Below are 12,484 nucleotides of genomic sequence, written 5' to 3'. Positions count from 1 at the left end.
ATGTGAATCGATCTGATACTTAAGCCGTCAGAGTCCAAATGGGACCCGACACGGGCCGAGTCCGAGAGTGAGACACAAAACCCACGTTTAACTAGTTAGCTAGCGGGCTTTGGGACCACAGTTTCCAAGGAAACATAGCCATTTTTCGGCTGGTGTGGAGTGCTGAGAGCTGCGTTCCACTGATGTTCCACTGACATGCGTGTCAAAGCTGTAGCTCCTCGCAGAGAAAAGCAAGTCAAAAAAAAAAAAAAAAAAATGAAAAAAAAAGCGGTGAAAAAGACCCATCAGATAGATTAGTGTATTTGGCACGGCAGGTGGGACGGGGAGATGGCCTGTCATGGTTTAGCGCGAGCAGAAACGATGCTTCTCACTGCCACGACGGAGGCGCCATAAAAGTCTATTCAATGGGGGTCAGTGGGCTTGATACATACCTCTATCAAGGTCTACTGTAAGCCGTGTTCATGAAACAAGCACTCACTGGTTTAACGAGGATTCAAGTGTGGGCGAAGACATCTTGAGAACCCCACGCGGTGGGAATAATTGATTAGTTTGGTTTGGTGTCATGCAATGATAGGTCCACTGTGAACCGTGCTTGTATTGTACGACCCGAGACTCCAAAAAGGGGCGGATTGTTGCGGTTATGAGTGGGGGAGCGGCTCAGTCCAGTTTCCTGTATCGAGGAATTGGTGGAAATTCATTGGTGCGTAAATTGCCAAGCCTTTGTCATATTAGCCGGATGATCTGCATCTGTACTCCGTACTGTACAGTAGTGAAGTCAATAGAACATGAACATGTTAATCATGAAGGCCAATACAGTATCTGCTAACACAGAATAATTGGAGATAAGTGGGCTTGTGGCTGACTTTAGGTCCAAAGATCAACAAGCGGTTCACCCCAGAAGCTGGGATTTTTGCCACGTTTGAGAACACCCAAGTCCGTGCCTTTACCCCGTTAGGAATCAACGGATATGGGAAGTTACCCATGGTACTTGGTACAAGGTCAGCAGAGAGATGAAAAGACCCTGTGTGAATGGATGGGACCCACTTACTCCAATTGATTGAGTGGCGGAAAGTGAAAATCACTTGGTGACATCAAACAAGTTAAACCCCCGGATCCATTGACTTTGTCATTATCCTTAACTCCGTGCCCAGTTTATTTCGTATTTTTCTCCACGGATCCACTAGAACACAGTCCCCTTCCAATGCTGCACGTTAAAATTAATATCAATGGATAAAAGGGATAATTGAGTAAAAGTACCAACCTTGAAACATATAACCTCCCCCCAGGTGCCTGGTTGTGCTTGGCTCTCTGTTCTGTTCTTGATCTTCATCTTTTGGTCCACTTCCATTCCAATTAAGTTGAACCTCTTGGTGGGACCGAATCCTGCATATCATTTGATTTGAGAGCTTTTCTGTAAAGCGGGTAAGTCGATTTCTCCACTTTAACTTCCTTTTGTCCCAACCGAATTTGTTTTTTTTTTTTTTTTCGGAACAGCGGTTCTTGTTCCCCATGAACATTTTGCCTGTTAGCGTCAAAGCCGAGAAGCTTGAAGCTTGAGCCGAACCAAAATGTTATATTAGCTTGCCACCTCCCTGACCTTTTCCCCTGCCCATCTTTCACGCCCAGCAGTGCTGTTTGGCCCCTTTGATCATTCTTCTTCTCGTGTAACTGTGTTACCGGAGCTTTATCCAGCGAGCTGGATACTTACCCTTCCCCTTACCTTTTTTAACGTTTCACGCCCCATCACGCTTTCCATTTCCTCCACAAAAGAAAAACAAATTCCTAAAAAAATTAGAATCAGGATTCATCATGTCTTCCGCCGCCGAGTCCCACAACGGTGCTGTCGAGAAGGACATGGGTGGCATTGCTCCTCAGCAATCCACTGATGGTGCTCCCGTTCACCCTCAATTGACCCACGAGCACGAGGTCGCCCGCGCCGCTGCCCGTTTCGGATATGGCCCTCTCGCTCAGGTCAATACCACTGAGGGTCTCCTTCGTCCATTCGGTGGTGAGTTCCAGCCTGGTCTGTACAAGCCGGTTGAGGGCCGCAAGTTCGGTAACCCTGCTCCTTTGGGTCTGTGCGCTTTCGCTCTCACCACTTTCGTGTTGAGTGCTATCAACATGGGTGCTGCTGATATCACTGCGCCTAACATTGTCGTCGCCTTGGCCTTTGGTTATGGTGGTCTGGTCCAGCTGCTGGCTGGCATGTGGTATGTTTGTGTTTCTGTCTCCGTCTGTCCTCAATAGAAAGTGTGCTAATGATGTCGCAGGGAAATGGCTGTCGGTAACACCTTTGGTGCCACTGCTCTGTCTTCGTATGGCGGTTTCTGGCTCTCATTCGCCATCGTCTTGACCCCGGGCGGGTTCGAGATTGCCACAGAATTAGGTGGTGCAGATACCAAGAACTTCAACTATTCCTTCGGTCTCTTCTTGATGGTATGTCTTCCTCTTCTTTCCTCTCACCTTCCCAACTAATTGAATCAGGGCTGGTTCATCTTCACCACCATCCTAGTCTTCTGTACCTTGAAGTCAACCGTCGCCTTCTTCCTGCTCTTCTTCTTCCTGGACATTACCTTCCTCCTGCTCGGTATCGCCTACCTACAGGGAGGAGGTACTGCTGCCAACCCCAAGATCGCCAAAGCAGGTGGTCTCTTCGGTCTCCTGGCCGCATTCGCCGCCTGGTACAACGCTCTGGCCGGTATCGCCGATACCAGCAACAGCTTCTTCATCTGTCCCGTTATCCACTTCCCCTGGTCCCCCACCGGCCGTAGCCGCCGTCAGAGTCAGAAGACCGACGCGGAGATGGCATAAATATCTCCCCGTGGATAGGATGCGTGAAGTGCGCTTGTAATTTTTGATACCCGATCCCGTCTTGTACAATTTGTGCAGTTGTGGTGGTTCTTTGGACAAAATGTTCGGCTCGTTGGAATTTCGTGCTTTTGGTCGTTATGAGTAACTTGGCTGTGCCATGTCCGCATATTGCTGTTCCGTGTGATCTTTGGTCAGGAAGGCGAGCGTGCAGTGGGACAATTCCAAAGCCTTGCAGCTTTGCTGGAAGCTTGCTTCTGCGGTTTGGGTATATAATTGAGGATCGTATGCGGTTCTATTGTTTCCTTTTTGTATTCCCTTAGTTAATAATGCATCTTATGTTATAATGATCTTGTTCTCGTCACGTACCTGTATGCTTGTACCTGTGGATGCTTGGAAACCTCTTGTAGAATATCGAGTAAGTAGGTAAAGAGGAAGATACTCCTGCCCCTGCAAGAACTTCCTCCATCAACTCGGAATCCGGAATATGCTATATCCCCCACACAAACGCCTTCCATGTTTGCGAACAAGTCAGCTCCCAGCAAGTGGAGAATAGCCGACCTCTTTTGCGCCGCATATTCCTATGCCCGACAGGATTGGTTTGGGGGAGATTTCTGGCGTTAATTTGGCGTCTAGTGCAACTTTGTTCATCGGAAATGCCGAGTTCAACCAAATATTGAATGTTCGGTTCGGTAGTTCCCAAGTGACAGACAACGAGAAGAGAAGGAATTGGAAGGGGATGAAGGAACTGTCTTGTGAGTTGGAATAGAACGAAATGAAAATAGTTGAGCTTGAGGATGAGGGATTATTTCTATTCCAATTTCTATTGTTGACTCCGAGTTTGTGCCGGCATCCACCCGGCTGAAACTCGGTGGTGCTTCGGGATTCGAAGTACACGAGGGCTTCGGGATTCGAGGTATACGAGGCTCAGGGGTTGGTATTGTTTAAACACGAACTTTTTATGTTATCACTATTGATTCGGCTTCTTTCTTTCAAATGTGAGGATTATGGATATTACGAGAGACTCATATTTTTCTCTGCATATGCTGCATTCATGGAAGCTGAGCTTTCGGTTATTTAACGGTGGACCATTGTTCGGGCCAAGGACCTCGCACCAAAGAAGACGGTGTATAACTAACTAGTCACTAGTCTGGCGGGCTCACCGCTCCATTCTATTTCATCCCAAGTCAAGTTAAGTAGATAAGCGTCTAGAAAATCAATCCAGACTTTCAACAGTCGATATTGTAATTCATGAAGAGAGATGGTTATTATGTACTAAGGGGTATATTATATACGTTTGTATGGAATAGACAGTGTCCAAATCATCGGGTATGGGTATAAAGCTCACATACCAGGTGACTGCGATTGCACCCGGACTTCCTGCCAGATCTGGCGCAACATAGGCAAGTGGACACGATCGGTGTAGAAGAAGCCGAGCAGGATATTTCGACATTCCTGCCATGAAGTCACGCCATGCAGACGAGTTGCTGTTGCCAGCTCGGTGATGAAGTAGTTGCGCTCAGCAGGCATGACTTGGCTACATGATGCACCGATGAAAAGTAGCCATATCAGCAGGTCGCGGCACAACACGAACAGTCCAGATGCAATAGTCTTCTCCAGGGCGGCGCGGAGGCATAAGATTGGTTTCGGGAGAAGCGGAGCTATCATCGGGTAGAAGTTCCAGATGGCACTGTTGTGAAAGCATAGACAGGCTAGGCGGCAGCAGCCCTCGATGGAGTTGTCGCCTTTCGGTTCGCCGGTGGGAAGAAATCGGTCTTGGTGCAGGGAGTACTCTACAGAGAGTACCTCGAAGTTGAAGTAATCTTCAGTTTCGTCGCTGAATTCTTTGTATCCGTTATTTCCCTTGACCCATTCTGCGTACCAGCATAGTTCGTGGAGGTCGTAAATTATTTTAGCGAATGTTTCGCTGAAGATGCCGGTGACTCCGATCAGGGGGACTAGGCGGGTTGCAAGTAATGCGGCATCTTCCGTGGGTGGAAGGAGCGTGAATCCTTCAGGACGTGTAGCTCGGACAAATTGGAATATCGGCTTTTCCATTGTCATGCAAGCGACTCGAATATCAGTCCTGGTCATTATTAGCAAACTACCTGCCGGCTACGACAGGCCTGACGAACCATGAAATCTGAAAGCGGATATCCGGGAGAACGTCCGCAAAGTTGTTGCGCAGTCCGATCATCTGTCGCAAACCAGCCAGATGGATCTTCATATATTCGGCATTGCCAGATGCAATCTAGGACTTGTAAGTCACTGTCACCTGACAATCCACATGGCACTCACCTCAATGGTCAATAATGTTGACACCGCAGCAATGAGCTCATCACTAGAGGCCTTAACAGGATCTGACAATCCCTCGTTGACGAGGCGGATGGTCTCACCGCGGTGATGTATAGTATCAACGACAAGAGGAGGACGCTGTACGTTGGCATCTGGGTCTCTCAGAGGTAACTCGCCTCTCTGCATGGCCGCATTGGAAGTGGACATGCAGATTGTCGCGTGTAGAATAGCCGGGTCTCGCTGAATCAAGGAGGCCCAATGCGCTTGCAACTTAGGTTTATACCGTCTCTGCAATGGATGTGCCTCTTGCGTCAAATCCCAGAGAACTATGACAAGGTTAGCGATCCTTCCTATCAAGGTAATGCCCTGGGGTGAACTAACAGTTCTGCAGATGCCGCATCATCCGGTCCGTAAGCTGAGTATGTCCAGTATTAAAAGGGTCATGAGCCCCCGATCCCAAAGGACTCCATATTTGCGGAACCCTATTCTGGTAACCCATCCCATCATATCCATCCTCCAACAATTCTGTCGACGACACAGACGAGAAATAACGTCTCCCTTGTGTTGTAACCAAATCCTGGTTTGTATCTTGTTCCACGGCATACGAGACCTTGCGACTATTGTTCGAGCTTGGAGTCGAGGACGCCGATAACGGGGGTGAGAGTACCGGAGGCGGAGGCGGTCCGACACCTGGGATTTGATCTGGCGGATTGAAGGGCAGGTGTTTGAAGGTTTTTCCTTTATATCGTTTTGTATTTTCCAATCGTTTTTTGCGATTATGCTCTGACATGACATGCGATCGAATGCGCTTCAACGTCTCATCCCTTTTCCCAGCTGACGCGGTATCCAGATCCGTATTGACCCAGAATAATGTTGACTTGACCGCCGTGTTGGCGGCCTTGCGAGGCTTGCGGACCTTTGGCACATTGCGATCATTTGCAGTTGGAACAGGCGGTGATTCGGAAGTCGGCGCTGATGCTGGCGCTGGCGCTGGTTCTGGTGGCGCAATCGCTGAAGTGGAGGAGAGCTCTGTCGGGGTGGCGGGAGCAACGGTATCAGGGTCAATGTGGGGGATCGGATCGCTCGGCGATGGCGGAGCCGGTGGCCCAGATCGCACGGGGAGAGATTCGTCGCCGTGAAATGATTTGGGCATGATACGAGTGGAATTGGAAAGGAGATGGGGAGAGGTTCTCCAGGGGATCAGCGGGGTAGAAATCAAGTTGTACTCGAAAATATATGGATGAATTTCTATACCAAAGAACGAATCATACCGCTGATGCGCTGCGCCTCATTACCCGGGGAATTTCAGAATTCCAGAACAACTCAAGATTCAAGATCTTGAAAAGGGCAAACCCGGTACGAAAGGATTTGGAATCAAAACTTAACCCAAATCTTTCAAGGTCTCGACCTTGTATTCTGACTCCAACTTGATTTCCACTTTTTTTGTACTTTGGAGACAGTTATACGTAGTGTATTATCCCAACTTTCCTACTTTTTTTTCTCTTTCTTTCGCAGCTCGCTTAAAAGTGGAACAAGTCAAACTGATCTCCTTGGGTATTGCATTTGGTGGCGCTTCAACTAATAATCTGCAGCGGCCAGACTACTCGAAGCAGCACTTTCCAGTGGATACACTCCTATGGGCCCAATCGGATCCACCAAAGAAGCTAAAGATTGGATTCGACCAACGCTTGATGCACCTTTTACCCGAAATGAAATACTTGCAACTCTCCGTACTTACGCACGGAGTACTCCGTAGTGGATTTAACAAATGAACAATGTACTTTTGTTACTTTAGCCCCTTACGTATATCTGCCATCTATGATCAGCTTTTCGTTCCACGTGCGCACATCACGTATAAGGTCATGTCCATATCATATGCAAATGTACTCTATTGCTCTGCAACGCAATGATTCGACCATTGAAAATTAGGTCATGATGGTGATTAATTGAAATTACAAAAAGAAAAAAATATGATAGAAATGCATAAGGTTATGTAAAGTGGAAACTAGGTCATACCCGGTCGCGGGAAGATGGGCACGGTCTCCAACTGTTCTAACCCACCCATCGTACCATTTTGTCCGCTCGCTTGCCACCCTTGTCCGGTCTGTTGATGGATGAATTGGCTTTGACGGAAAGGATTTGTACTGCCCGTAGGAGTCGGCTGGAGGGGTTGCAACCCAGTGGTTTGAGTCGGGACCGCGGGTCGAGCGAAGGGGTTGGTCCCAGTCCGCTGGGGCTGAAGCGATTGAGGTGACTGTTGAGGGATTGACGACACTTGGGGCATTTGGGGAACGGGTTCAGCACCAAAGTTTGACTGGGGTGCGGCCACGGCGATTCGCTTGGCAAAGGGATTGGTGTTCTGCCGTTGCAGCGGGGTGGCAGGGGCAGGGGCACCGCCGGTATTCTGGTTCATCAACATTGACTGGCGGAAAGGGTTGGTGGGTGTGGATGGTGGCTGCAGTGCCTGCTGATTCTGCATGGGTTGTTGCTGGGGATATGAGGGGATTGCATTCTGCGGAATCGGGGCCAGTTGCGACTGGAATCCATATGCTTGTGCTTGCGGTGGTTGCGGCGTGTAGCCCCCAAATCCAGCACCAGTCGGCGTGGATTGAAGCGGCTGCGCCGGTTGTCCAAACGGATTGCCGGTGTTTTGTTGCTGAACACCGTAGATTTGTGCGCCATACCCTGTCATCTGCGGCTGTTGTTGCTGCTGTGGGAAACCTGTCTGTTGCGGATAGAACGCCTGTTGAGGCTGCTGGAATCCGGGCTGTTGGGGTTGAAATCCAGTCTGCTGGTACTGCGCCGGTGCTTGTTGAGCCATAGGCTGCTGGTTCTGTTCAATCGAGTCAAAGAAATCAATCAGATCCGATGGTGGCGGCTTTTGCTGTGCGGGTTGCGGTGCAGATTGCTGTTGCTGTTGCTGTTGCTGGGGCGCAATTGCTTGACTGGATAAAGCCGATGCTGCAGGCGGAGCACGACCCTCTTGCTTGATTCCTTTCCCGCTCAAATATTCTCTCCGGCGGAGATCGAAGTCCGGGTCATTTAAATCATCTTCAAGGAGGCGCGCTAAGTCCGTAGACGCATGTTTGAGTTTGGGGATTTCCAAACGAGTGGCGGACTGGAAGTGCCTTGCGACTCCAAGAAATCCGACTACCTCTTCTGTCTGTTTGGTAAATGTTTTGTAAATGGCCAAAGCACGTTCACTATCCGGCCTTGACATCTCAAAGTAATGTTCTGTTGAAGGTCAGAATGCAGGTAGATCTGAGTTGGACTTGTAGAGCATACCCAAGACATTGATTGTTCCTTCATTCATAACAGAGTATAGAACCAGGAGGTCGAGGGTCAGAAGGCGGAAAGCAGTCAAGCTGATCTCGTTCTCGGGCTCATCGGTCAACAGCTATGGCACATTAGTTTGAATAGTCATATCTGCGCCAAGGGGTTTACCCACATCACACCGCAGCAATGCCCGGATCTGCTTCTGTACAAATTCCGTCTCCCGCAAAAGACCCTTGTCCACACTTAATCGCTTCAGGCGCCCTGGGCCGCTTCGCACGTAGTCTGTCTTCGTGGCTTCGAACGCCTTTGCGCGTGTAATAAGATACTCGGCGTACCGACGGATATTACGCCCCTGTGATTGCGCTGCACCTCGTTAACACACTGTCTCCCCAGATTGGATTGCTAGGGAGTCTCACCTTCAGAGAAATTACTGGGCGCAATCTTCTTCGGGTTATCGGCAAGGTAGCTGAGTGCGGCATCCTGTTGGCCCTCGCGAATGAGGAGATGAACGATAATCAGCGCTTTGAACACAATTGTCCACGCTGAGTCGCGAAGTCGGTGCTGAAGTGTTCGGAAAACTTCCGCGACACCCGCCTCGCCAGTATGGGTCGCCACCAAGATAGTTTCGACATATTTAGATTTGGGAGCCGCAAGCTGTAAGGGAATTTAGGTCTCAGTATGCGTAGGAACTGCGTGGGGTAGATCGGCAACACGCACCTTGAGCTTGGTGGCCCCTTTGACGGACTTCTCGAAACCGGTCATGGTCTTCGGGATTCCTAGTCCGTGTCCACTTCTTTACTTAAAATCAATTGCGCGTGTTGGAGGATATAAATCCGAGGGTTGTGTAAGAGAAACTGAAGAGCCCGCTTCAGAAGTGAATGCCTTGGTAAGGAGCCGTGTGGATCCTCAATCAACACCGGTATCGCCGACGGGGTGGCTCATTGAGCCATCACGGAAGCCTGAGGCAATAATGACAACGCTTTTCCAGGACCAAACGGGTTCGTCAACAAGCACTTGAGGGGGACAGAGATGTGGTAAGGATAATGGGGGGGGGGAACCTAGAGGGTGGAGAGTAAAGTCCTAAGGGTTGAGACGTGGGCGGGAGCTTGCACCGGTTCGTTGCGGCCCGATCAGGTATAGCGTAATTTGACAGCACGAGGATCGTCGGTAATGCCGAAAGTTATACACTTGATATAGTATACATGACTTATGCTCAATGGATCTAGCAATCTAGATTTAAGATTGGAAAGGAAGTTATCTTCTAGCATGGACAGTCAAAATGGATTGATTTGGCCATACAAATGTTTGGACTCCCGAGGTCAAGTACTTATACATTATATATCAGATATATACTTCCCGAGGAAGGGTCAAATGAGGATAGTTGACAGCATATAAGCACCAGAAAAATCAACAGCCTACTGTACAATGCTGTCCCAAGGCTAATCTCTACAAACCTATCTAGGTAGGTACTGAAGTCCACCTGGGCAGAGGCCTTGTGTGGAACGTCTCAAAATCCTTATCTTTGTCTGCTATTTGTTTTGATTTTTACGTTTGAGTCTTTTACTTACTGACACCACCGCCTTCCCTTCCAATACACTTTGTTCCTTTTTCATTCATCGGCCTGAAACTTTACCTTGTCCCCTATCTCATCACTGAACGAGTCAGCCTGGCGATTCGAAGACCATATCGCTCACGTCCCAAAATGGCCAAGAAAAGAACCCCCAAGAAACCCAAGGTTAACTGGGACACGACAAAACGGCAAGTACTATGTTGTCTCTATAGATTTTTCTCTTGGGAGAAAAAAGAAACACTATGTCGAGTGTTTTCTGAGATATTTAGACAACACCTGGCAGACCGTGGCTTTCGAACAAATTTGGCGTATCCCCTGTTGCACACCCAATGGTCGGGAATGAGGCTGGAGATGAATCCCGTGTGGTACCATGTTCATCTCGCCACCGAATTTCGAACTGATGCTGAATGGAAGACTTGCATTGACACTATCAGAGAAGCTGCCGGAAAGTTGGGAGTCTTTTTGCATGAGAAACCCCGAGACGATATCGACAAGTCGAAGCTACAAATCTTTGACCTTGAAAAAACCTGAATGGATATGCAGAGTCCATTCTCTGGTCGGTGAGAGTCGAAATGAATACCAGGTCTCTAATTCCAATCTAATTTAATTCTGCACTCATAGGACCAGACTCCACCCAGCTTTTTGACTTGCCCGACTGAACAATTACGAACACGACCTGAGCGTGAGAATCAATCTGTAACACCGAGCCTGCCTCATGGGCCATCATATCAACAAGACACAGAGCAGCAAGGCAGTGAAAATGAGACTGTAACGCCGGCCTCGCCTCCCCAACCGTCACTTCGACAAGAACAAGAGCGTCTCGTCAACAGCCATGGAAATATTTGTCTCTGGTGCTACAGAGAAGGAGCTGTCTGCTCCGAAGACGAGACACGACTATCCCCTGATATGATGGAAATAGACACATTCCCTGACGATGTAGACATTGCGAGACTTTTCACTCCAAAGACGGACTCGAAAGACGAGGAAGGTCTCCCTGGAGTCTGTTCCGTCGACGAATTACCACCTCTTTTGTTCAGGTGGTCGAATTTTGATTCCCAGGGATTAAATTCACGAAAAGGCTTCCTGGCAGGGCTCTTCCAAAAGGACGAAAAGACCGGCATTGATGTAGATAAACTCACCCGCAAGCAATACCTTCAATTCTTCAAGAGCCATGTGACCAAAGCAATGATCTCGTCACCCTTCATATCAGCATCCCGACTTCCGCTCACACCTATCCACAGGGCCCTTTGGAACAAACAGGGAGCCACTGTTGCCATCATCGATACATCGGAAATCAACACCCTGGTTGTTAAAGCTTCAAATTTGGTGCTGCTAACCGAAACCGAAACACCTCACTGGAAAGGCTATGGGGAATACCTCATTTGGGGAAAAATTCCTCAAGCCGCGATCTCATGCATGTTTAAGATCACTCATCTGGAAACGATAGCAAGTGAATTTTCAGACATCAATGAATTCCTCCAGCTCGATCTTATCAAGAGCCACTCGTTTTGCGGAGCGAGCTTGTACCGAGAGCTTGCTCAAAAGTTGAAAACCGGCGCTAACCATTGTGTGACCCTGGAGAGAATGGCAACCCTGCTCAACGTACCGCCAAAACACGTGGGCCTGGTCGCAGAAAGATTTGAGGAAGCATGGGTGAGCAACAGGTTCGGCTACCTTGACCAGGTCGCCGAAGACAGGGCTCAAGATATAGATATCAGCAACATGGAGATTGGACCCCGAGAACCATTCAATTACAAAAGGGTATCCGCATCTGATGCATCAACATATGCGCCTTCTCGAAGTGATCTTGACCACAGCTCTGAAAGTGAAGACCCCTATCAGGAAACTGGTTCGGCTTCACCAGAAGCCCCTGCTCGTCGATATGATACACCCAGTCCACCATTCTCGACCCAAGATTCCATTGACGATGATGAACCGTGGCGTTGGGGTCAGATATTCGAAGAAGAAGAGATGATGCAGGACGAACGAGGACCTCTCAATGTTCAACTCTTTACGCCATCGACAAATAGGGCCCAGCAAACTGCGGAGATCATGCTCATTTCCCCGATTCCGATCGACTTCGAGAGAGACATCAGCTGGCCGCCTTCAGAGAACTATGCTTGAAAATGGAAAGGCAAGCAAATTGTAGACTATATGTTGAGCGGCGGTGATCGAAAGAGAAATCAGTGATTGATATTGTCAAAGGATCAGACAAAGGGTAATGAGCCTTAGACCGTGAATTTTGATGAAATGGATGTAGCAATAGCAAAGCTGGACACCTTGAATTTTAACTCCACTCGCATGATTTGGTATCCCACGGTAGTTTGATATCACCTTATACTTGACGCCAAAAAGAGTCTGGAGAGTAATCCAACACTGCTTTACCATCGCTTGCCAGTCAATTGTTCCACACTAATACTACGATGAAGCAAGAATGGACAGGTCCTATCCGTGACACCAAACTTGCAGTAAACGGAAATATCGATTCCTCCTAGTGTACAAATCACAGCCTCAAAAGCACGGATTTGAAGAATT

At 48.6% G+C, this 12,484-nt stretch overlaps 4 protein-coding genes across 4 annotated transcripts; 2 read left to right on the top strand and 2 right to left on the bottom strand.

The window, feature by feature from the left end:
• Window positions 1-1,809: 1,809 nt before the first annotated feature.
• N7520_005012 (acetate uptake transporter family protein) lies at window positions 1,810-2,811 on the top strand (the record flags this gene model as incomplete). The annotated part of the gene is made up of 3 exons (XM_057138946.1): window positions 1,810-2,210; window positions 2,271-2,436; window positions 2,485-2,811. 3 exons carry the CDS (start codon window positions 1,810-1,812, stop codon window positions 2,809-2,811), a joined length of 894 nt encoding a protein of 297 aa, XP_056997153.1.
• Window positions 2,812-4,152: 1,341 nt separating this feature from the next.
• On the bottom strand, window positions 4,153-6,256 carry N7520_005011 (uncharacterized protein; the record flags this gene model as incomplete). The annotated part of the gene is made up of 4 exons (XM_057138945.1): window positions 4,153-4,894; window positions 4,944-5,059; window positions 5,107-5,429; window positions 5,485-6,256. The coding sequence occupies 4 exons, from the start codon at window positions 6,254-6,256 to the stop codon at window positions 4,153-4,155; spliced, it is 1,953 nt and encodes a 650-aa protein (XP_056997152.1).
• An 852-nt stretch (window positions 6,257-7,108) lies between these two features.
• N7520_005010 (ENTH domain protein) lies at window positions 7,109-9,141 on the bottom strand (the record flags this gene model as incomplete). Its single annotated transcript, XM_057138944.1, has 5 exons — window positions 7,109-8,337; window positions 8,389-8,500; window positions 8,552-8,742; window positions 8,796-9,033; window positions 9,097-9,141. The coding sequence occupies 5 exons, from the start codon at window positions 9,139-9,141 to the stop codon at window positions 7,109-7,111; spliced, it is 1,815 nt and encodes a 604-aa protein (XP_056997151.1).
• A 1,717-nt stretch (window positions 9,142-10,858) lies between these two features.
• Window positions 10,859-12,073, top strand: N7520_005009 (uncharacterized protein; the record flags this gene model as incomplete). Its single annotated transcript, XM_057138943.1, has 1 exon — window positions 10,859-12,073. One exon carries the CDS (start codon window positions 10,859-10,861, stop codon window positions 12,071-12,073), a length of 1,215 nt encoding a protein of 404 aa, XP_056997150.1.
• Between the last annotated feature and the right edge of the window lie 411 nt (window positions 12,074-12,484).

The sequence above is a fragment of the Penicillium odoratum genome (genome assembly GCF_028828045.1).
Source record: "Penicillium odoratum strain IBT 22623 chromosome Unknown utg000004l_segment0_segment0, whole genome shotgun sequence".
Lineage (NCBI taxonomy): Eukaryota > Fungi > Ascomycota > Eurotiomycetes > Eurotiales > Aspergillaceae > Penicillium > Penicillium odoratum.
The sequence above is the reverse complement of the archived record's forward strand: the minus strand, read 5'-3'. Positions and strand labels throughout refer to the sequence as shown.